The sequence below is a fragment of the Lutjanus erythropterus genome, chromosome 1 (assembly GCF_056507025.1).
Source record: "Lutjanus erythropterus isolate fLutEry1 chromosome 1, fLutEry1.hap2, whole genome shotgun sequence".
In the NCBI taxonomy this organism is placed as follows: domain Eukaryota; kingdom Metazoa; phylum Chordata; class Actinopteri; order Lutjaniformes; family Lutjanidae; genus Lutjanus; species Lutjanus erythropterus.
In genome coordinates, this window is record NC_139317.1 from 14,479,512 (window position 1) to 14,504,633 (window position 25,122).

Below are 25,122 nucleotides of genomic sequence, written 5' to 3' on the forward strand. Positions count from 1 at the left end.
ATTATGATGTGGATGTAATATTGATACATCGCCTAGAGTCTTTGCAAAATGAAAGTGAATTGCAGGACTTATATGATTACCATTAAAATGAATTGGCATTTGAATGTGTTTTTCCCACACACATGAGTGAAACCAAGTCCATTTAATGCATAATCTGGTAATTAAGTAATTAAATCTGAATATTTTTGCTCTCTGGCCATTTTAACATTTTAGAAAGTTAAGTCTAAAGCAAGTGTAAGCAGTTAAGTCTGAAGTCCAGACTCAGCTCTTCACATACTCTGACTTGAGTCATAATTATATGATATCCCCATTTTCTTTACTGAATGCAGTGTTTTTCTGTTGACTGTGTTTGTCAGTTCAACCAGAATGAATCTGAGTTGGATTTTTGTTAAATACTACTGGGTCCTGGAGACCAAATCTGACCAGTAGATTCAATTCAAGGAGAGACACTGCACTTGACACTGAACCTAGACAACAGTAAAACACTGCTATCTGGTGGAGAGATTGCCTCAATGCACGTGGTTCTGATGGGGAGGAAATGAAGCGTCACACAAAAGGCCTTCCGTTTCAACGCAATCACATTTATTGGCTTTTTTTTTCTATGCACAGTTACTAAGCAGCCTGATGAGCTGTTAAAATGAATTAGATATAGAATAATGGAATTTTCACAATGTTGTAACCCCCCCAAAAATAAATACAAGACTGAAGGTGTTGCACAGCTCCAAAATATACAAAGGCTTGGAAATAATCATGTAAACTTTGAAAAAAAAAAGCATTTTTGTTTTTATCATTTTATTGGTTTATTTTACAAAAGAAAGAATTTGAAACATTTTTTTTTCTTTAAAAACTTATTTACAGGTTTATACAAAAATACAAAAGTGATTCAAATCTGTTAAGTCCTAGCTAGTTTTAAACATGGAGCCTTTTAAATAGATAGTTACACTGTGTCTTCAACATCTGTATTTTTTTTTTCTGTTCTCTGTCACATATTTTAAAGTCTGTTTAGTGTTATTCCATACTGTACAGCTTTGAGAAAAATTATCCAGTGGTTCTGATCACACTTCCCTGTAGGGCAAAATTGCGTGCAGACATTTGAAAACAGGTTGGGACAAAGACTCTATAAAGATTATAGATTCTTGTTTTGCTGTATGTCAAGCTATTGAGGACTGAGGTTTGAGAGGGTTAAACTCGAGTTTGCATGGCAATGTCATAGTGTTTCTCTCTAATCAAATTGTGTCAGTCAATCATCTACCCACGCCTTTTACAAATAAAGGAAACAGTCGTAAAAAACCTCTATAGCATCAACGCCAGGTACAGTACGGAAAAGTCACACTAAACAAATAGTCAAATACTTTGAGTATTTTTGTTTTAAAATCTTTAAATGGTATTTCACAGAGTCACATTGCATGTAATACTGTATCAACAGATCCATGTCTTTTGATTATTCAGTAATAATGTTTTGTGGGAATCAAAATATTCTGCAATGAGTCAAAAGTAAAGACAATGACCTTTTCATCAGATCAAAATAGTTTTTGGGGCTATCAATGGATATATTTTTTCCATTTCTATGTGTTTTTTATTTGTACATGTTTTTTTTCCAAAGTGGCGTGTCCAAATATGCACTTTAAACTGAATCAGCAGTTTCTCCAGGAGAATATTTCTCTCACTCCCAACTTCCACAGCTCCAGCAAGACTAGGACCCCAGCACCAGAAGTGTTCAGATTCTCCATCCCAACAGATTCTATATCATTTTCTTTACAGTCTCTTATACGTATGATTGTCCAGTGAGTAGATATACAGTACAAGATAAACCCCTGTTTGTGATCACGACTATACAGAACAGAATTAGCCAGACAGTTTGTACATCTATAGAACACACTATTGAACTTGACATTTGAACAGAAAATACAAAATCTTTTTTCGTGGTATGGAGACATCCCTCAGATAAAAATAATGATATGGTGGTGTCCTTTTCTTTTCTTCTTCTTTTTTTCTTTACTTATTGCATGCGATAGAAAACACAACAAATAAAACAATGAACAGGAACAAGTGCGCGTCAGCAATATGGGTATGACGAATGTAAAATTCTAATAGTCATTTCACAGCTTTTTACTCTCCCCATCGTACACAGTGTCAGTTCTGCAATTCAGATTCGCTGAGTATCAAACAGTTGTGGTTTTCTATCTATCTATCTATCTATCTATCTATCTATCTATCTATCTATCTATCTATCTATCTATCTATCTATCTATCTATAGCATTTACAATAAAACAGTAATATGCTTGCTGAGGTATTCACAGAATACAGTGAATGGTTTCTACTGAAGTACGGTCTCTGAATGTAAGAAGTATATGTGTTGTGTTTGCTGTGGTAGGCAGGTGAGAGTTCAAACTTTCCACTTATGATAGTTTCTTCTGTCACACACTGGATACTCTGCTGTACGCGTAACATTTACTGGAAGGATGAGACAGATTTTATGTCATACTCTAACCCTGGTGTTGGATAGAAAAGGCTGCAGCAATGCAATGGATACATTGCTGCCAAATGCTGTGGTATGCAGTCCTTTCTCCTCTTGTCTCCTCTCTTTCAGATTTTGTGATATGAAGTGTGGAGGGTAAGACAACATGGTGTGCACCAGCCACTGGGTTGAGCTTTCACCTGTCTAATGCTACTGGGTCAGTGCAAATGAGAGAGGCAACAAGGAGAGGAGAACAGTGTACACTGTTGAGAGTTGTGTAATGTTAGTATCAGTGAGACCTGTTCTTCTTTGCTACACTCAGGTTGATTCCCTATAAAATTTCTGCTTGTTGTTTTATATAGATATGACTTTTTATATTCAGTACAAATATACATATGCAATTTCATTATAAGATATATTTTCTTTTCAAGGAATATTCTTGAAGAATCATGAAGTGCAAAAGTGAGGTTGGTTCTTGGAAACCTTTCCAAATTCACCTCTAGTCAAACCGATTGAGGACCCTCTAAAGCATTTTCACCGTCTGCACTCAATGGCATCTTTAAAACTGCTTTGAAATGCACCTTTCCCACTTCAAGTCAGCACAGCAAGACTGGCCAGCAGCTGGAAAAGCTAAATCAGTCTAAACATAGTAGATTTCAAGGTTGGGTTTAAATAAGTATGTGATTGAATCCAGGTGGAACATGGCGCAGGTCCATGTATATGCGCAGAGACTTTTAAATGTCCTGCTTACAACCACCTCTAGTAGAGAAAGGCCACTGTGCGATTGTCCAAAATTAGCCGGTATCTTTGACAAATGGGCCCCATCTAGGCGCAAGCCCTTGCTCCTTCTTGTTAGACACTCAAATCCAAGACAAATCAATTGAGATCACTGGCAATGTGGTACAAATGTCACTAAAACCTTTCACAGTGAAAGACTAATTATTCTTATAATACAAAGGAACCACAAAATGTCGACAGAAACCAGGATCCAGGGGATGTTTCCATATAGGGTCATGCAACATGGTGAAACTTTATCATCATGTTCTGAGGCGCAGTTTTACAAAAATACATGCATCATGTTATCTTTTTGGATATAATTAATGTGAAGAAATATATGATTGGCTCTGTGTGATATACTTTCTATGCCAGGTCTGCAGATGGAAATATTGTATATTCAATAAGTTAGTTGGTGCTGTGTTGTTAGTAACTTCCACCACTAAACAACCCTTGCTTGTTGGCAGGAATATTGAGTTTGGACTCTGGGAAGTCTGACCAATGCTTTGGGCACCAAAAGTTGAAAGAATATTAAATTTCTTAAGAATTTTTCATTTTAATAAGAAAGCAGTTCCTCAGCGACACACACACACACACACACACACACACACACACACACACACACACACACACACCATTCAAAACACAAGAAGTAGAAATATCAGTGGATGTTGCATGTGCTTGTTCATGCACACACATTGTCCATTCTCCACAAAATTTCTTTTCTTATCATAATTTACCAAACATTTGGGACTTTTTTTTTCTTAAAAAAAAAAAGACAGTTCAATCAAAATAGGTCTCAAGTCTTGCTCTTTTAACTACGAGGGAGCTATTCTTTTGATAATACAGTATTTAAGTATATCCTCAAAGTTTTCATAATCATCCCTTTATGATTCAGCATCTCACAACACTCTGTCTAATACCTTTAAATAGAATAATAGATCCAAAACTGAGTGCATTTTAGCAACAGTCAGATTTTGTGTGTCAGAAGAATTACACTATTGGCCTTGACGACACACCTATGATTAGAAAAGTAGAAGGGGCCATTTCAAATGTAGGACACAGCTAAGAATAGAGGACATCTCTCGTCAGGTGGTTTTAGGATGATCTGTCATCGTGGGGGCTCCCATCTGAGTTCTCTGTCTCCCCTTCAGAAATGGCTTGCATGGGGGCTGTGTAGAGGCGGCTGCGTGTACTGTAGCGACTGCTGTTGGCTACAGGGGGGATCCGAGAACGACCCTGTCGAGATGCAGCTGACATAGGCAAGGTTTTGGGGGTGAAACTCTCAGAGTTGGCCCTGGGGAAAAGACCTGGTATCTGGATTGGTTCCAGGCCAGAAATCGGGGGCTCTTGGAGTGTAGAGAGTGGCTCCTCAGCCTGTCTAACAGGCCCTTCCTGAAGGGGCTCCCCTGGGATTTTAGGGGTGATAGGGCTCTTCAGAATCTCTGTAGCTGACATGCGGTAGCTGGAATCAGATCTGCTACCTTTCTTCAGCAACAGGAGTTTAAACTCCTCGTTTGACGTGCTGGATTTCTTGGCGCTGCGGTAGATTGGCACAGGGGCTCGTTGTGACCCAGAGGCAGTGGGTAAAGTGGCTGGGATGTTGAGAGGGGGAGCTGGCGGGATAATGACAGTGGAGACAGGAGCCACTGGTGCTGCAGGGCAAAGACGAGACTTCACGTTTAAGTCTCCTGAATCTTTACGGCCCAGGACCTTTCTCTTGGATCTGAATGAGGAAATCACAGAAATCCTAATTAAGATTTAGACAATAGATGAATAGTTGGGTAGACAAAATAACTAATTTATAGTAGTTGGGTCACCACTCAAATCTGACAAATAGATGCAGTACATGCAGTACAAATAGGTTGACCACCAATGCAAAATTTACAGCACCTGTGTATCATGGCAAACAGGTCCTCAGTAGTACGGGTCTTATTGGGTGATGTGATAATAATGTCATCATCCACTTTGGTGTCATCCGTCATGGGTGAGAGTGAATTATCACTGGGCGTTGAATCTGCAGCACACAAGATCCCTATCACATGTCATCTGGATGTCTGGTCATTTAGTATACAATCGGTGAAATAACCATCCTAAAGATTACTACGTGATTAACCAGCTGTGGCAGCAGCAGTTGGCTCCTTTCTTACCTAGATAAGTAACAGTATATTTCTGTAATCTTCACAAAAGAGTAGTACTTCTGCTTGTTGGATTTAGTTTAAAAGCTTACCTTTACTGAAGTAGTCCTCAGTATCAGGAGTGGTGGAGTCATCTTTGCTCTCCTGTGGCTGCTGCTGATGGGCACTTCTGGTAGCACCTGATGTCACTTCCTCCTCCTCTTCCTGATCTTCATGTCCTCCTTTCCTTGCATCGCTGATTAGGTAAGGATGCGATGTCTCCATTGTGGTACCAGGCACTTTGACTGGACTAGCCCAGGGCCCTGAGTCTAAGTGGGATACCCCAGCAAACTCATACGCTGGGGGTGGAGGGTGGTCCGATCGCATGCCTCCTCTGGAACATGCAGCCCTCGGTGGCTCTTTCACCTGCTCTTCCTCTTCTTCCTCCTCCTCCTCATCATCATCATCATCCTGGGAGAACGAACGCTCCCCCAAAACCCTAAACTCAGGGTGTGCATGAGTTGAATGTGTGAGCCCTCTGAACTCTGTGTGCGAGTGGATATGCGTGTGTAGATCCACAGGCGAAGGGTGTGGAGCACGAGGCACAGGCCGATGCAAAGGTGAACTGTCCTCTGAGAGGTCTGATGATGGGTCCATCCGGGTTCTGAAGGCTGTCATTGCCCAGAAGGTTCCGGGTCCATAGCGGTCCTGTCTGAGAAGCAGGCTTTCATAGGATGGAGGCCCATCAGGGTGCCGGCCAGGGGGAGGTGGTAAGTGTTCAGGAGAGGAGGTGTGGTCATGACATGGGGGTCTAGGAGGTGGTCTGCGAGGAGGGAGAGGCCTAGTATTGATTGGTGGTGGAGCCAGAGTAGAAGTACTGGGAGGACATTTAGGTCTTGTAACAGTCTCTGCTCCGCTTGCTGTTTCCTGGTCTGTAGCCAGAGCACTTTCTGTAGATTGACTAACAGAATGGAGCTGTACAGATCGAAGAGCAGATGGAGTTATCACCGATAGATTGGCGTTGGGAATTGTTGGAACAGAGTTTGAACTTGGCAGAGGGTTGGTATTTGAGGCCTCAGGAACCAACAACTTTGTTCCGGTGGCTAAAACATTTGCAACTCTGTGTTTGCTGTGGTGGAGCGTGTGCATGTGATGCGTCCGGTGGGATAGTGTGTGTCTGACATATCCACCATGGAGAACATTGAGATCAAGTTGAGAAGGTGGAGGTGGGAAGTCTGGGTCTCTCTTATAGCCAGAGGAAATGGAAGCTCCATCTCTTGGGAAGTGCTGCAGGGAAGAGAGCGAAGACTTCCTCTCGGGCACTTTGGGCTTCCTCTTGCCAGTTGAGGGAGACAGTGGTCCTGGGAAGAATGCTGCTGAAGAAGAGGGCAAGGTTGACGTTGGAGTCTCTGATTGGCTGGAATAGCCACTTGATGGTGAGGCCAGGCCAGCCAGCTTCTCAGGTGACCCAAGTTTGAAGTCTCCGGGTGGTAAGGGTGGACTAGCTGCCCTGGTTTCTGAAGCCTGGGTAAGGGCCTGCGTTTGGGTTTCTGTGGAGGAGGAAGAGCTGTCTGGTGACTTGATACACTCCATGACAGTAGTGCCTGTGGCTGTGCTTGAGTTGGACATGGACGTGTACTCACCATTGTTGGACTTCAGCTCAGTATTGTGAAGCCACAGGTCTGCATAGTCAGATTGCACAGCACCTTCATCCTTAAATGAGTGTGTATCTGCAGAGCTGAAGGACATGGGCTCTACTATGTCCACAGTTTCACCCAGTCCCATTCCCCAAGTTCCCAAAGGCTCTGCCACTAGACAAGATGTCTGCAATGGTTCTGGAGCACCTCCAAGCTCTAGCTCCAGGTCCAGCTTCATATCTGTGGAAGACAAGGTAAGCTCTTGTTCACTAACCGTCTTTGGTTGATCCTGATCTGCCTGTGTGTCCGTTCCAACATCAACACAACTACTGGGCTCTTTTAGCGAGGAGGTCCGTTTGGGTGGTGGAGGTTTGACTTTTGGTTTCCTCAGCGGGCGACAGGTCCTCCCCAGGGTCATAGTGCCTGCTCTGAAATCCGCTGAGGGCTGGGGGTACGCTCCATGGGATAGTGGTGCTGCCACAGTGTTGGATTGGCCACAGTCAGGTCCTGGGTCTGCATAGTTATACATGTATCCTCTGTAACTCTGATTACATTCCTCAAAATGCACAGAAGAGGAGTAGAAACCTTCTGTATCAGATTGGTAATGAGAGCCAGGCTCTTTTTCAGTGTTGCTGGTCTTGTCACTGAAACAGGTTTGGTCTTCTAGACCTTGTTTGGAGCCATACTCCTGGGCTAACCCATGGCTTTGGCTCAGGTTTTGGGTCTGGTCAGGGTCATGGTCTGGATCAGTCTGATCTTGGTCTGGAGGGTATGTCCACTCCCCTTCACTGGCTGTACTGACCCCTGCATCATCCAGCTGGTCCGTGGCTGAGGATGTGAATGAGCTTGACCTGTGGCCCTGGCCCTGCGGTCTGAGGTCAGAGTGGTATGAGGGATCCAGGGAGAATCCCTCATCAATGGCATTGGGCACAGTGTTAAGTGACAGCTCTGAGTCGCAATGGGATGAGCCTGTCAGTGGTGGGGAAGAAGGCGGGGGGATAGTTTCAGATGTCTGAGAGGGGCAGGTGGAGCTGGAACCACTCCAGTTCCCGCTTGATGACTGGTGGTCCTCCTTGTGGTCCACATGGCTGCCTAGAACTCCTGTTGTAGACACAGAGTGAATAGGGCTGCTGAAAGTATCTGAACTCGATGAGATCTCACAGCTGCCCATGTCAGCCTTGCGGGGCAACCGAGAACGGCCCCTTTCCATCCAGCTATGCTCTGGGCTTCCTCCACTTCCACCCCCTCTGTCTCTGTCCCCAGATCGCTGCAACCTTTTTAAGCTTCCAAGTTGCAGTGGCTCCGGAGCTGCCTGGTCATCTGTACTCTCTTCTTCATCCTTCATCATCATCATCTTCATTCTCGGACTTGGGCCGGGTGGAATAAAATCCTCTGCCTCATATGGTGACAATTCCTCATCTTCTTCATCATCATCATCATAATTGTCATCGTCATCCTCATCACTGTCCATCAGACGTCCACCCTCTCGTGGTAGGCTACGAGAGCGCAAGCGTCCACCATGGGTGGCAACACTAGTGTATGTAGAGTCCGACTGGTCACCCAGGGAAGAAATGTTACCTGTTGAATGGGACAGAGAGGCAGGGATTCCCTGATGGCCACGTTGAGCTCTGATGCGCCTTCTGGAGGGAGCAGCTGTACCTGAAGAAGGAAGGACAGAAAAGAGAGAGGGGAACAGAGGGAGGCATTTATTAATTTACATGGATGTCAACCAAATGGACTATACCATGAAACCAAAATAAATGATTTAAATTCCAGTTTGATAGATCTAGTTTGAAGATAAAACTGCTGGTTTGATATTATTGGCTGGCTTCATGTGGTTGTCCTGTGCAAACTTAGCAATGGCAGCTATCTGTGAAGGAGCAGATCCAAACATTATCCTACAAATCATGTCTTAAGCAAACTACTTATTAAATAAATTATCCTAGTTCATAGCACAAATATGGGAGCGTCCATTCTCAGAAACTTACATGCTATAAGGAAATCATCTGTCTGGCAGCCAGAGTCACGAGTGTGATGGAGGCGACCGCTAATTGAGAGCTCTTCATGACAGAGAGAGAGTTGGTGGGGGTTGGCATGGATGATCACTGTGCGCTCTCTTGCTACGGGTGATTCATCTGAGTCTGAGTGCAAACAGACAAAGCATGTTGAGTGTCTGAAATATCATGTACAGACGTCCTCTTAAGAGAATATAAGCAAAAGACAACAAAAAATTAGCTCTAAATTGGAAGGTGAAGCACAAAACAACAAAGCTTCCAAAGGAAAATTGTGTTTTTTCAACAGAATCTCATTTCTCATAATTTAATTTGTAGTTTTGGCTTTTGGTCAAACAGGTAGGGTAACAGTAACATTTTACACACTAGCTTTATTATTGAGAAATTGGGACCTCCCTGATTCATAATCAGATTGTAAACAAATCCATAGAAATCCATTTTGACTAAAATCTTATTATTTGGATACAAAAACAAAAGTGAAAGCATCCAAAATGTACATTACAATTGTTGTACAATTGCATTACAAAACTGCATGCATGCATAAAACCAATAACAATTTGCCAAAGCAACAAAATTAAGATCCATACAGTGTAATACACCTAAATTTCCTACCAATGATCAGGTGTGCTCAATAACATACCCATGTCGTGTTGTACTCTTTTGGGTATTCCTGTGATAGTCTTCCTCCTCCTCAGCTTCCTTCTCCTCTGAAGAACTGACTGGGAATGGACCAGAGAGCAACGAGCACTTGCTTCCCTGTCAAACCCAACTCCTGCAATAACAATATAGAGGCCATAAGATATATAAAGAGCTAAAATGTAATATATACTCAACAAAAATAAATACAACACTCCTGTTTTGGTCCCATATTTTATGAGCTGAAGTAAAAAAATCTATACACACAAAGTTTTTTTTTTAAATCTCTTTTTGATCACAAAATTATTAAAATATGTGTTAATGAGCATTTCTCCTTTAACAAGATAATTAATTGACCTGATAGGTGTGTTAAAAATGTGTTGCACTTATGTTTTTGTTGAGTGTATCAAACCCAATACAGTTGACTAATTAAAAAAATACAAATAAATATAAAATACTGTACAGATTAACAATGTTTACTATGTCATTTATTTCTAATAATCTTCATGGAGGCAGTCTGGGTTTGATTCCTTATTTGGGGAGAGTTGCTTTTTGGTCACTTGTCAGGTTCCTGGTTTGATCCTCACAAGGGCCAACCTCACTATTTTTTAATTTTCTTAGGTTTCATCTTTGTCTTACCTGTGACGTTGATGGGGATGATGCAGGAGGAGATGGCGTGAGAATCGGCAGTTGTCTTCTGATCTGATGGTGGGTGGTTTTCCTTGGACCAGCTCGTCTGTTTATCCTGGGTCAAGGGGGCATTGGGGGCTGAGGCCTTGGCTCTGTGGCCTCCTGGGACCTCACCACCTTCGCCTTCCCCTGTCGAGGTAGCCTGGAAGCAACAAACCACAGCAACATTATAGATATGGTAGGTGCTGATATAGTCCTACAAATAAATAAAATCCATAAGTTTCTTAGTTTTGCAGACTACAACAGCTTATTAACAATCACGACATGTAGCATGAAACAGCTATTATTTCTTTAAAATAAGTAGACGTAATGGTGGTGTAGAGCGAAGCTATCAAGAAGTAAATACAAAATGTGAAACGGAAAGTTAAAACAACACAAATTCTTGATACCTTTCTACTCCATGGAATGAAGATGCACCCTTCAATAGGATGAAGTGAGTAAAAGCACTCAAACTATGAACACATAACACAACAAAAGAAAAACAAAAGAACAGATGATATGACAGGAGTACTCCAAAATATAAGTAACTTTAAATAAAAACACTGAAGGAAAGTCAAAAGGTGAAAGGTGAATGACACAGACAATGTATTGTTTCATCCAGTTCTCTAACAGTCTAAAAAAAAATCTCCACTGTGGTAAGATCATATAGCCCCATTTGTCTTAAAACTCTTTTGTGATCCTTTTGTTGCCCTCATTTACCCAGTAACTATACTCAGAAATTAGGAGTGCCGTAGAAGTCTGGTATAGTTGAGAGTTCGCCATTCAAACATCTTTCCTACCTTTCTTTGGATCGTCTGAATGTCTGCTTCTCTCCCTGGCCTCTCCTGTGGCAACGGGAAAACACACATACAATTATTTCTGGTTGTGCAAACACATGTGAGATTGGTTTAGTCTTTGATTAACTGAATCAGATGTTTCGGACCATGTGTCAGTCAATATTCTTACTTTTCTCTGAATGGTCTGGATCTCTGTTTCTCTCACAGTCCTCTCCTTCAAGAGATTCAGAAAGAAAGAAATTACCCACTGATCGTGATTTTTTTTGTTTAAAGATATTTTACAGTTTAACAATAAACTCAATTGTCCAAAATGATATTGCGGTGCTGAAACAGTAATTTTTCACCTGTATTATTAATAATTATACATAACTATTAATAAAAAATACGATAGAACAAAATAAATGTATATGTCAAACCTGAATTAAGAAAAAGGATCAAATATAGACAGAATGCTGCCTATAAAGCTAAGAAATAAAAACGATATGAATTATATTCTGTGGAAGAAAGTTTTCGTATTGGCACATATAGGACAACGTGTATGCCAATACCGGTATAAACAGATATAGCTGTGATAGGCCAATATCCGGCAGATAATATTGCCTGACAGCTATATTGTCCAGTCTCTAAAAAGATGAAGGTAGGTTGGTGTGCTAAAAAAGACATTAATTTCTAAACAAAACATTCCTGTAATGTATACCAATTTACATTGAACATTTACCAATACAACCACATAATGAAAGAGGAAAAACAGGTATAGTGGAGTCTGATGTAGAGTTGTAGTGTGATGTTACATGAAACCCCAGACATACACAGACAGCGTTCAAAAAAGTGGATATGACACAAATCTTACAGAAGACGTCTACGTCAGACATTAACAGACATGAACACACAGACAAATCTCTGTTTTACCTTCCTGGGTTGATAGTCTAACTCTCGCTCCCTCTCTGCTCTCTCTTGCTGCATGGCAACATCAGAATGAAATATTGTGTCAGTTTATTGTAACATATCTTTCATAAGAATCAAATGTGTCAATAAGCATGAAAAATACGGAATTAAAAAAATATGAGTAGATCGTATGGAAATGGGTTTCGTTGATGTTCTACTGAATGCATGTATATCTTCCTCACTATTGCATACTTCACTCAAGGCAACTCTGGTCACATAAGCTGAGGATCTGTTGGCCTACAAGTGTGAACTGCTTGATAAGGAATGTAGACGCATATTATAGTCTCAGTTGCTGCCATTTAATATAACCCATTTCTGGATAACAGCCACTAATTGGTTGATTGTGAGAAATATATTTTCACTCGCTTGTCCTCACCGCTCTTGCCAGACGACTCCTCTGTTGCCGGCGGATGGAGTGTGGTGAGGGAAAGGTGGGCATGGGGGGCGCCACTGAGATAGAGATGGTCACCCTGTTTCTCTCCCGACTTGTCGAGCAGTGGCGCTGTTGTTCGTCTGTGACACCCAAACACACATGAAAACTTATAATACATGCACTTTATAAACAATGTAATACAGCTATGCAGACAGGATCAGCCTCTCACCTCGATGCAGGGCTCTGAGACTGAGCTGAGCGTTTCTGTGCAGCTCTTCCAGACATGGTGGTCGGGTACAAGGATGAAACACGTTGTGTTGCTGGTGCCATGGAGCCTGATAGTGAAGCGACAGCTTGCTCTCTATATCCAGGTTTGACACCGCTAAGATGAGAGAAGAGAGAGAGAGAACATGTTAAAGATGTTGTAAAGCAAGAATAAATCTGATCATTGCTGATCAAAACTTGCGTCATAGTACCTTGGAACTTTTAAAACTCAGTGTGCACTGTACAGTGGAAACAGCTGATTTTGTCCTGCCCCTGTCCTAAACTTACAAAGGGTGCAAAATTAACTTGTTTCCACAGGCCCAGTCGCTAGTGAATGTTCAAATTTTACCAGTCACTCAATAGATTACCATTGTTTTTTGGCTGGAGAGTGAAGCAAATCTACCAGCCACTTCACACCAAAGATGTTATTGTTGCTTTAAGACATGGTTCTTGAAAGAGATTTGTATTCCAAAATCAGTGGCTCAGCTCTCCGTGCCTGTTCCATTAGCATGAGAGAGAAAACAGCAATGAGAGGAACTGAAATAAGCTGAGATCCAGGCCAGGATTTACAATTTACCAGCACATGAAAATGCACAAAACAAAGAAAAAAAGAGCACAATAATATTGTAAGCTGATACACAAAAAATATTCAGAATCTGATATAAGGCACATCACAATCCTCTGTCAATGCTTTACATTAAAACACCAGACAAGGCCTTGACACACCAGCAGGTGGCAGCTAAACACACCACTGCAACAGACCACCATACATCTCTCACAGTCCTCCATGTTTACTGCCACCACAATATATTATTATCAGAAAACACAACAAACCTGTCATCATGAATGATGTACAACTGAGAATCTTAAACTTTCATTTCCTAAGATTAAAACGTTTGATTTACAGACGAGGAGAGAGCGAGAGAAGCACTGTGATTATCCATCTCTCTTATCTGCTCTCAGAGCCCCTTTAGCTTTTATTATGAATCCTATTTCCTCTCTTTTAACTCGGAATTCAAAATGTAATTGTGTCCTTGAAAGCAACACGGCACATCAGTAGCCAGGCAACCTTTCATTGCTCATCAAGGCTCATTTTTGCCTGCAATTAAATCAGTGAGCTCACATCAGCAGCATGCAGCCAATTTAAACTACAAGGTTACAGAAGCACAGCAGGCCAGCTTATTCACACTAAATAAACAATTATACAACTTTCTGCCCCAAAGACTGTCACATACAGATAAAGTTATTGTCTTGTTTTGTATATCACACTTCCTGTCTTTCACATTCATGAAGATAATGATTACAAAATATAACCAAAACACAGCTAAACAAACTCACATGGCAGATGAAACTACATTCATTTTTGTAGATCTAAAACAGTAATACAGCAATATGAAATAAAGTTCAGATGAATTTTAGCAAAATGACATTTAACTCTTGGAGCATTATTTTTTTGCCTTCCCTAAAATGAGACACGAATGAAATGATGGGATGTTAGTATCATAGACCTTGTCTGCTGATTAGACTGACAGGCCTCCAACTCTTGTTTGCCAGATGTAAGAAAACATGTTTGTTTGGTGCAGACTCCAACAATCATCATGATTATATATTTTTTTTGTTTTGAAAATGATCAGCAAAATTTATCATTCCCACCAACTGTGAATCATATTGCTATCAGAATATCTGTTACAATAATTGCAATATGATTTATATTTACCATATGCGTGTATGCATGCAGCACTAGACAGAGAAGTGGAACAAAGGTGTTTCTTTGAAAATAGTCTGTAGAAGGTGTTGACCTAGTTGTTGTGACACACTTAAATTAGCAGATATGTTACTGTGCCTTTACTGCCTGCCAGCCCACGTTCCCTGATCTTTCTTCTCATCATCCCTTCCTTCTCTTCCCCTTTTTTGCAGCTATGAAGGTGTCCTCACATCTTTATCAAATTGTAGTGAAAAGACTGCATTATTCAGCTACTTCATAATGTATATCATAAAAAGAACTCATACAAACACCTTTTACTTAGTGGTCATCTCTAGACATATTTAAGCCATAAAAAAACAAAATATTTTCCACCAAAAAGTTCAGTTGGTCAAAAAAAAAAAATAAAATAAAATCTGGAAAACACACTCTTTCTCACATGAAGACGAATCCAGAATATATAAATACACTAATATTCTGAATTTCAAAGTTGAACCACAGGACACAAAATCATATCTTATCTTATCTGTCACTAAAATGTCCATGAGATTTCATGCTTCCACATCACACTTGTTTAAGGGTGGGTTCACATCAGCCTTGTTTAGTCTGGTTGAACAAAAACCTACTGCAGCCTTTTGGTGCAGTTTGTTTGGGTTGATGTGAACACTGGATTCCGGTGTGATGTGAACACCGGACTCTGGCCCGGATCAAGCAACCACTCTCTGGTCCATCTCTAAGGCGTGGTCTTGTAACGCTGTCACTCTGAAGTGGTTCATTTCTGGTGTGAGCACTAGTCAAACCAATCACAGAAGTGTACCATTGTACCAAAATGTGGCCTGGTAGAGGAAAAACCTGGACTCATGATGAATATTCACTGCCTTCTGAGACGTTAACATGCATGGTCCTCTAAAGTCTGCTGATATGCACTCTAGATCAACACCAAAATTAACCTTTAGGTGGGAACTAGGGTTGCAGGTAATAAATACTCTCCTTAATCGATCATTGGCAACATTAATAATCAATGAATCAATTAACAATAATTTTGCTTATACCAGACAACACCATATGCATTCTTTTCCTCCTCAATCAAAGCTTTATTTCCACAGAAACATATTGCATGTTCTCTGACAGGACTATGTAGCAAGGCCTACATATTAAACACATACACTTGAATATCAGATAACGTGGACCACGCTCATAAAAATAACCTGTTATATTTCAGGTCTTTATTTGACAGTCGTCCCTAGTGGGAACCTGCCCTATGTTGAATATTGGACCACAATGGGCTCCAAAAATGTGATGTCACAAATTCATGCTTGTATGTAGGTGCATTAGACTCAGCTCAGAGAGACTCCCTCTTCAGCAGATGAATGTGAATGCAACCTTCTAGCGTCACTTAAATAATATCACACAGTGAATTCCACTCATTCAAGTGAAGTAGCAATAAACAGAGCAATATTTTGAGTGGAGGGGAACTTTAATATATACCTATAATGCGTTGAAATATTGCAGAATGCAAAACATCAGCAGCGTTCCACTAAGTTCATTGCCAGGCTGCAGCAACAACATCACTAGTCAAATAAATCTGTATTTAACATCAGACTGGTCCACTCATGGTATATCAGTGTTTCCCTCCTGACCACTTTGCTCAGTACCTCATCAACCTTCCCTCTGGCGGCAACTTACATAGCCCTTAAAACTCAGCAAAACATGAACAATGCAGTGCTGGATTCAAAGTTAGGTATGATACCTCAGCGAATCCATCAGGAATACAAACAATTTCCCCAAATAAATGATAATCTTTTAGAGTTTCACCTCTCTCTCCTACCTGCATTGTCCCGCTCCCGCCTCGCTTTTGCTGTCCTGCATTTCTTTTTCCTCATCTGCATTCGACTGTAATCAATCTTATGCTGGGAGTTACCCATTGCTAACATTCGGGACCACTCAAGACATGGCTGAGCACAAATACACACCCATCTAATGCACACTCAGTCTCTTGCTCTCTTTCTGTCTTTTACCCATCAGCGCTCTCTATCTTACTGTATGCCTCCATCTCCGTTTCCCCTCATCCTGAAATCTGCAGGTGCAGTGTCAGCAACTTGCAGTGTCATCATCAGGACTTGCATGCCAACAGCGCTAAGAGAGGAGAGGAGCTACAGTGCAAAAGAAGGTAGAAAACACTAAAGAAATGCAGTGCAATACAGAAAAGACAGTAATGCAGCAATGTACAGGAGCTCTTAAAACAATGATTCAAAGTTCACACAGAAGGAGTGCAAATGTTTATGGTTTAGTTTTGTATGAACTTTTGATTTTGTACTGAAAAGTGTCTAGATCTAATAAGAGAGAAGTGGCAATCACAGTTGCTGGAGTATTTAGATTTCCATTAACAACAGATAGCTTCATGAGGAATGATAAACTTATGCCTATCTTGAACAAAACAGTGTCTAAGACACAAAAAGTTGCAATAAATTCTTGTAGACAGAAAAGAGGAAGAAAAAAGAGAATTCAACTGAATATGAATAATAGGAAAGATGGTGTGACAGGAGAATGGATGGATGGAAAATGGGAGAATTTTGTTAACAAGTTATACCGTATGTTATAGTGGCAGGCAGATACTTGTGGTAAGGTTTCTAAAGGTGCCAGCATACTCCAACTAAAGTGTTTGTTGGATGATCAAAAAACATTTGAAACCCCTTCCAGTCTGTAGAAGAACATCAGCTCGAAACATCACTTGTGGATGTGCAATTAAGGGAGCTACAGTGTGCAGATCTGGTTTCATGCTTTCATGCTGTTGTCTATTGGTCCAGCACCTGCTTTCAATCGTATTTGGATGTGCGTGACTACGATGCATTCAAACCTCCTCCACCCACACCTTTATGACACTGGAATTGGGCAGGAGGTGAGGGGGGCTGTGTCTGACAGTTTTGGTAACTTTCAGAAAACAACAATCCAACTATATATGTCACTTTATGCATGAACAACTGAGCTGACCACTATGAGCGTCTTAAAGGTGAGACTTTCTGAAAATGTACACAGTTTTCCCCGTATTTAAACTGTAGTATTTTCATATCTCACACCTCTGTGATGGCCAGCTCTTGACAGCCTTCAAGTGTGGCTTTTGTGCCCAGCCTGCCCATTCTCATTCCCAAGTCCTCAAATACCAACCTTTTATCACACCCCTGATGACTCATACAGGTGCATAAGGTACTCTTTAGCAACTGTATGAGATGTGCTAGGCTTTCAACTAAACGTTAACGTTAAGTACCTTATGTGACTTTCATCTTGTGACTTGCATAACTTATGTCACATGTTCGTAAGTTTGCAACATAACATACTTATTTAAACCCAAATCATGTCCCTTTCTTAAACCTATCCAAATTGCATCAGTTTCATAAAATTAACCACACGTTAAAAAGTCTTTCTGGCAGCCTGTCATACAGCTGTTCAAGGGTACGTTGTGCATCAGTGTGAGACCCAGAGGGATGTGAAAAAGCAGCATGGGTATTTGGTGAGCTGGCCTGAGAACAGGTCGACTCAGCCTACTTGGGAAAAACCTTTGCCAGAGTCCTGGGAGAAAGATTCCAGAAGATTATCGAACCAGGCCAGGGGGCTGACACTGGCCCAAAACCAGCCCAAGCACTAGAGCTGATTCTCAAAACTCACAAGAGTTTTGCGAATCTTGGGTTCCCTTTCTAGATACGACCATTTACCATACAGATCAGCCTTTATGAACTGCTGAAAGTAGTCAGGTGTTAATGTCGATCGACTGCATCTTAGATACACAAGTGTAGAAAATTTACTGGTAACCTAAAATAATACTGGAAAACATATAGCCAAATAATTTGCAACGAACGGGCTTCATGTGACTTTGGCCAAGACATATCACATGTGACTGTTATCTGTCTGCCAATTTGTGAAAATTTATGTGGTGTGGTGTCAGGAGAGCCAACTCTACTAACAACTGTCAGTGTCAATGCAATGGCTTTAAATGTGTCATGTACAGTTAGTGAGTTATTGGCTCAAATGTAAAAGGTTTTTTTATGGCACCACTTCAGCCTCATCAGGCTAATGGGTCTAATTTTCATTACCTGAGAGTGGGTGAGTTTTTTTTTATTTTTTTTTAACATATCTGGAAGGCTTGGCTTATGTGGGTTTTATGGTTTCTGAGATCCGCAGAGTTTTAGGGAGGTAGAAGAGAACGAATAAGAAGACAGAAGAAAATCCCAACAATAATGTTCTCATTTTGTGCTCAGTTATGGTATAAAGTAGAAGCCCAGAGAAAGTCTGTTCACAGAGAACACTATAGTGTTAAAAAAAAAAAAAAAAAAAAGAGCTGTACCAACAAACTATGAAAAACATGACAGCCGGGCACAACCATCCATGACATTTGCAATGAGGACACTAACTCTCAACATGTCACTGCTTTAATATTGCTCTTTCTCTTTGTGGTATGGCTATATGATTTGTGTCCCTCTCTCTCTCCAGTCCAGATGTGAGTGAATGTAAGTCATTAGTGGAGAATGTATTAGGGTGTATCTGGGTCAGGCAGCACACTCCCTATGGCAGTAGCTGCAGAATCTTGTCATAGTAGACAGCTGTTATATAAGAAACACTAGCTGGCCGGTTCTGCAGAGGAAAAATTGTGCACTGTTAGCACTGTTTGTTGGCCTACAACAGCTCATGTCATTGACAGTAGTCATATTTATTTTTTTTATCTTGATTTTGTTTTGCCACAGACGGTCGTAACTTATGCAAGATCAACACTTAAATTTTCAGGAATAATAGTTTTACATTGACTCCCCACCAGCTGAACACACATAAAGGATTACAGCTGTTGACAAATAATAACATAATATCCACTTTCACTTCAGCTCTTTATCATAAAGTTGCCCTTTAACTAGCTTTAAGGTTGTGCAAATGATCCTATTCCACACTGTCTGAGTGTCGTATTAGTTTATAGTGACATAGCTTTATGAGATGTAGCTTTATGATAATTTACCCTTCATTATGACTTCCACTTGGTGACCTTGGTCATCTCCTTTCGTGTTTGCTGTACTTAGATATACTATATATACTATATGTTGAAAGAAAAATAAATTGAAAAAGGTTTAGCTAACTAGCTAGCTAAGCTACATCAGTTGTTAGCAAGTTAGTCAGCTTGCATTTTGATTTGTAGCAAAATATATATACATCTGATACCTAATGTTAGCAAAACACAAGCTAACTAACTTGCTAATTTTCATAAAGTCTTTAGATAACTCAAGATAAGACTATACACACATACACTCTCTGTCTCCCCCTCTCTCTCACACACACACGTATTTTAATATTATGATACAGTGTCATAGTGTAACATAAGCATAGTGACACTATCATCACATTTTTGTCTGAATTAAAAGTAACTGCACAGTACAAACAGAAACAGGAACTGAACAGGTTAATAAAAGGTTCTAAGGAACACACTGGTGTTCAGACAGTACCTTTGGATCGCACAGGGACACAGCCCAGACCAAGACAAGCCAAAGCCATGGTCAGCAGCTCTCTACTCTCTCTTCCTCTTTTCCTGGTTTTTGTCTTTCTCTGTTGCTCCTTCCTTTCCCCTGCAGACTCCCAATCATTTGTCTCCTGACAATGGCACCTTATTCACTCCTGCAGACCTTTCTAAAACATTCCTGTGCAAGTCCAACATCCAGACTAGCAACATCTGCAGACACAGACCCTCCCCCTCCACCTCGTCACCCACCTGCTGTCCCTCCCTGCTCACTCCTCCCTTCAGCTGACCCAACACATCACTGAAAAGAATTTGTTTTTCCTTCTGACATGTGGATGTTTGACTTTGGCCTTGCCAAGAGCTACATGGCACTCACAAGGCATGATGCACCTATGCTTCGTCACAAAGTCATACACTTCTCTGTCCCGTCACTGTTGTCTCTATGCGTCACCCCCATCCGCTGGTGTCAGATGGTAGGATCCTGCCTGGGCATGGCCTGTCCCTGACCGTAATCTCTTTATGATGCAGTAATATGTGGAGGGAGGGGAGGAGGGTTCAGGCACAAGTATTAATGTATTAATCCACCACATGCTGGGAATATGTATCACGTGTTCAATCCTTCTATTGCTGCCACCAAAGAGCGATGATCTAAGGGTGTGTGTGAGTGAGAACTCCTGACTTTGTGTGTGTTTTTATAGTTAAACATCTGATCAAAGTTGAAAACAATTTTTTGACCAAATTGGATACTTCAGGCCATGTTTTGAAAAAAATTAAAGAAAATTATTCTCAATATTATTCGTTGTCCTCGTCGAGGAAACTTTGTCTTTGTACACACTGATTATGAGGAGTCAACATCCCCATGTGGTTGCAAAATAAACAGCGTGACACACACGCACACACAGACAGAGACAGAGAGAGTGTACGAGCACCCTGCCCGGTAATCTGCTGTAATCTGGAGCTCTGGCAGTTCACTGACTTTGGAGTAGAGCTGGCGGAGCTGGCAGTCTGCTCGAGGAGCTTTCAGCCTCCCGCCGTGGCCGGGAACGACACAGACACACCGAAAATATCCGCATACACATGCAAACCCACCACGTGTCCGCACACGCTTCGCTGCAGTGGTCAACATCAGCACCGACAGAGGGGAACATGGTCGAGAATATTAAATGTACGGATGTTCCTCCTTGTGGTTTGCCTCAGTTTATTTACAGCAGTTTGTCTAAATAGCACTGCTGGGAGGCCTTTAATAGCTTGTCGTCCCAGGGGTTGTTTGTCAGTTGTGGTACTGAGTGATCTATGAAACATCAGGGCCGGATCACGGACCTTTCAACCACATATGAGCCTCGTCGTAACCTGAGCTTCTTGCATAGGACCCTAATGGCTCGTCCTGCCTGAAGAGCTTAGGCCAAATCACTTTCAGCATCATCTTTTAAGTCACTTAAAACACACTTACAGACTTGTTTTCATGTGGGGATCAGGCACAATAATTTCAGTTTGAATTCTCTTGCATTGATGCTTATGTACCACGACAGAAGTCGCATAGATAATAAATAAATGTACCAATGCCAAACAACTAATTTATGTTAAGCACAAATATTACAGACAGTTTGCTCACCAGTACGTGTTACTTATGATTCTGAATGGGAATTTTTAAAAATGTTAATACTGAGGGGGACTGAGAGTACCAGAGTGTAAAGCATGGTTGTAGAAATCATGGAAAACAAGCACAAATTTGCAACAGCTGCAATGAACATGCATCCCTGTGTGCATGCATTAAAAAGCACACACCACCATGTGACACCTGTGGCTGTGGTGCAAGGAATGGGACTGAGTCACACCAACAGCATGAACTCGCTGCCAAAACCAGTGGTGCCTCCCACAAGAGTCTGCAACTAATGGTTCATCAGTTGCGAAAGAGCCGTAGCTAGTGTGTGTGTTGTGTGTGTGTGTGTGTGGGGGGGTCACTAATGAAAAATGAATTTTGCTGATCATAATGATACCTCCCACAAAAGTCTACAACTAACGGTTCATTAGTTACGTGGATCCATTCAGAAGTTGTGCACTTTTTTGCAGTATGCCCCTCTCATTAACTTGCCCCCTTTTTACCAGTTGGCATGAACACAAACACACACACACTTCAGCCTCCTAGGGCGAAAGCTGTATCTGCCAGAGGGTGGGAAATTTTTGTGGACTGACCAACTGATACCCTACAGAGGCAGCTAAAAGGACACTACATAACTTGCCTGATAAGCAGTCATTACAAACAGAGAGAGGAGTGCAAACCAGGCATCCTGAACCACAGGGAAAAAAAAAATATTTTGCTGGTGACACATTTCTAGTGAAGCACTTTGGTGTGATCGCCAAAACCAAAACAATGTGCTGAAAAATACTAAAATGCTATGTAGAGTACTGCTGCTGTTTCTTTGTCTCAGCAGTGGTGGCACCAGATTAGTAAAACACTAAAATACAGTAGGTGATTTTTGGGCACTTCCAGTAGATCTGTGTTATTTAGGTACATTAATTTATTTAATCAAATCGGTAACTTTAAAATAATTATTGAACATCAAATCGACTTTTGACCTTAAAATCAAAATTCAAATCAAATTGTGACACCCCTAACAGGGCTCAACAATAAGGATTGCCTGCTTGCCCAGGGCAAGTAAAATGGAGGGTTGGGCAAGGAAATCTGGTAAATCACTTGCCAAGTGATAAAAAAAATACTTCAACTATTAAGCAGCTTTGATAATCGATTAATCATTAAAGCAGTTTTTCATGTAGAATGGCATAGAATGGTATGGAAATTCCCTGCTTTTCTTTATTTATCATCATATTAAACTGGATCTCTTGGAATTTTCAGTGGACTAAACAAGACATTTAAAGACATCACCTTGGATAACTTACAATAAATAAACAATTTGTAAAGGGGCAAGTAAAAATGGACTTTGGGCTTTGACTCACTATCTCAACTGAGCAAGTGAAAAACAAAACCCATTAACATTGAACCTTGCATAATAAATATGTATAAAATTCCCCTATTCCTCCCCCTTTGTGTTTCTCTCTCTATTTATCTCTATATTTTTGTCTCTGTCCTCCTTCCTCACAAAATTAATAAATCATGCTACCCCCATTCCCTTTTCCCATCTTTCTTCCCCAGCTGCACACCTGCACTATTGTTCAGCCTCCATCCTCAATCCCTCTGTTCTGCCCCTCTGACCTGCACAACATTCATGTTGTAACAAGTGTGTGTGTGTGTGTGTGTGTGTGTGTGTGTGTGTGTGTGTGTGTGTGTGTGTGTGTGTGTGTGTGTGAGTGACTGTGTGCACATTTCTACAAGGGTTTGAGGCCTGTCTGTAAGGGCCAGCAGAGGTGAGTCACGGTGTCTGACAATAAAACCGAAAGTCTTATTTATAGCACCGACCACGTCACAGTGAGCCCGGTGAGCCAGAGAAAATATCAACAACATAACAGCAGGTTAAATGTTCAAGGGATTATTTCCTGGCTCTGCACACGCTGTTTACCCAATATTAACAGACTCAGCTCAGAGTGCTCCTGTGCTGCCCCTTAGTGGCACAGCATGCACACTACACACAGTTAGAGTGAATGCTGTAGGTATGTGTGGACTGAAAGTCACATTATTGAAGTGCTCAGTGGATTTGTGAGCACCGCCATATGTTTATCATATAGTTCCTATATGTTGTATGAATAAGAAGGGATAATCCAACTGAAAAAACAAATCAGTCAAAGTGTGCATACCATAGTACACATCTTAATGGATAAAATAAGGTCACTATTCTATGGAGCAAAACAACATTTTCTTAATGAATAACTGGAAATATTGCCACTGCCATTGTAGTAGACCACTCATCCATGCTCCCTTTTCCAGTAAAGCTAGGACAGGCAGGTTACTTTGGCTTTTCAGGCTTTAGAAAATGATGGCAGTTTAGGTTGGTAAGATAATTGATTGTTGAGTCTCGTTTCCAAAACAAGCCACCAGTCTAAAGCATAAGTAATTTGACAACCTGAGAATGAGACTCAACAGTCAGCTAACTTTGCAGAGTCACTTGCTGCATGTTTAAAGGAGGCCTTAAGTCTTTGTGTTAAGCTTAGAGTTGGAGTTAGATGAAAAGATTGATACCACTCTCCTATATATTGTAAATATGCTGCCAGCTGGTTCGCTTAGCTTAGCACAAAGGCTGGAAACAGGGAAACCTGGCCAAGAAAAGTCTGGCACATAACCCCTTGTAACACCACAATGTGTAGTGTTTACATGTCTGGTTTTCTACAGAAGTGTTAAAACAAGACGATACAAAACGTAAAACAATATTGTGTGCTGCAAACACAATATAACTTGTTAATTAGTGACCTTGAGAGGTCTTGGTAGGTGGATTTTTTTTAACTTTGGACAGAGTGTGGCCAGCTGTTTTCCCCTGTTTCCAGTCTTAGCCAGCTAAGCTAAGCTGACCGGCTGCTGGCTGTAGCGTTACATTACCTGACAGACATGAGAGCCGTATGAAACTTATCATCTAACTGGGTGCCCTGGAAGCTCAGCTGGTCAAATGCCCACACCATGTGCAGAGGTTATCAGTCCTCAGCGGCCAGTTTGAATCCAGGCTGTGGCCCTTTGCTGCATATCCTCCATCCACTCTCACCCCCATTTTCTGTCCATTCAGAGTTGTCCTATCCAATAAAAGCTAAAAAGCCCAAAAAATAAAATTAAAAAGAGTGAATTTCCAAAGCATCAAACTGTTCCTTTAACACAGAGACATGAGAATGGTGTCAATCTGTTCATTTCAATCACAGAAAAACAGTGAATATGTGTAGTTAACAAGATGTGTAACTATTTCTTTTTAAGTTTAATCCATTTTACTTTTATAGCCCAGCTTCACAGATTTGTCTCAGAGAACTTTAGCTACAACAGATCTACAGATCCTCATTTTGCATAAAGAAAAAATCTGGATAAAAGGGGGAGAAAGACCAAATTACAGTTGGGGAACCCCTCTTTCAGGGCAGACATACATGCAGTAGGTGTCATACACAAATGTAGCAATAGTGGAATTACTAAGCAGAGAAGTAAAGGTGTAATTGGTTACTAAGCATATATTTTATGTTGCAACTTATAACTTTAACCTCAGTAAAAAGTTGCACAAGTACGCAAAATACAGATACTAAACACTTGCAGAAAACAAAATTAAGTAAAAAAAGATTGAATTTACATTTTCAATTTCAAAAAAATATTTTGTATCTGTTTG

The 25,122-nt window shown here is 41.0% G+C and overlaps 1 protein-coding gene across 3 annotated transcripts in view; it reads right to left on the reverse strand.

The window, feature by feature from the left end:
• Positions 1-560: 560 nt before the first annotated feature.
• The window catches only part of nhsb (Nance-Horan syndrome b (congenital cataracts and dental anomalies)), a 64,627-nt gene continuing 40,065 nt past the window's right edge, over positions 561-25,122 (reverse strand). The window contains exons 2-13 of one of the 3 annotated variants that reach the window (XM_084714428.1): positions 12,649-12,801; positions 12,423-12,559; positions 12,011-12,058; positions 11,271-11,315; positions 11,105-11,149; positions 10,715-10,777; positions 10,275-10,467; positions 9,640-9,771; positions 8,976-9,128; positions 5,464-8,646; positions 5,127-5,250; positions 561-4,959 (exon numbers count right to left, since the gene is read on the reverse strand). In XM_084714428.1, the coding sequence (XP_084570554.1) occupies positions 4,332-4,959; positions 5,127-5,250; positions 5,464-8,646; positions 8,976-9,128; positions 9,640-9,771; positions 10,275-10,467; positions 10,715-10,777; positions 11,105-11,149; positions 11,271-11,315; positions 12,011-12,058; positions 12,423-12,559; positions 12,649-12,801 (4,904 nt within the window). In that variant the 3' untranslated portion in view covers positions 561-4,331. Of the gene's footprint in view, positions 4,960-5,126; positions 5,269-5,463; positions 8,647-8,975; positions 9,129-9,639; positions 9,772-10,274; positions 10,468-10,714; positions 10,778-11,104; positions 11,150-11,270; positions 11,316-12,010; positions 12,059-12,422; positions 12,560-12,648; positions 12,802-25,122 lie in introns of all 3 variants that reach the window. The other 2 variants (XM_084714421.1, XM_084714435.1) reach the window with 2 other exon arrangements.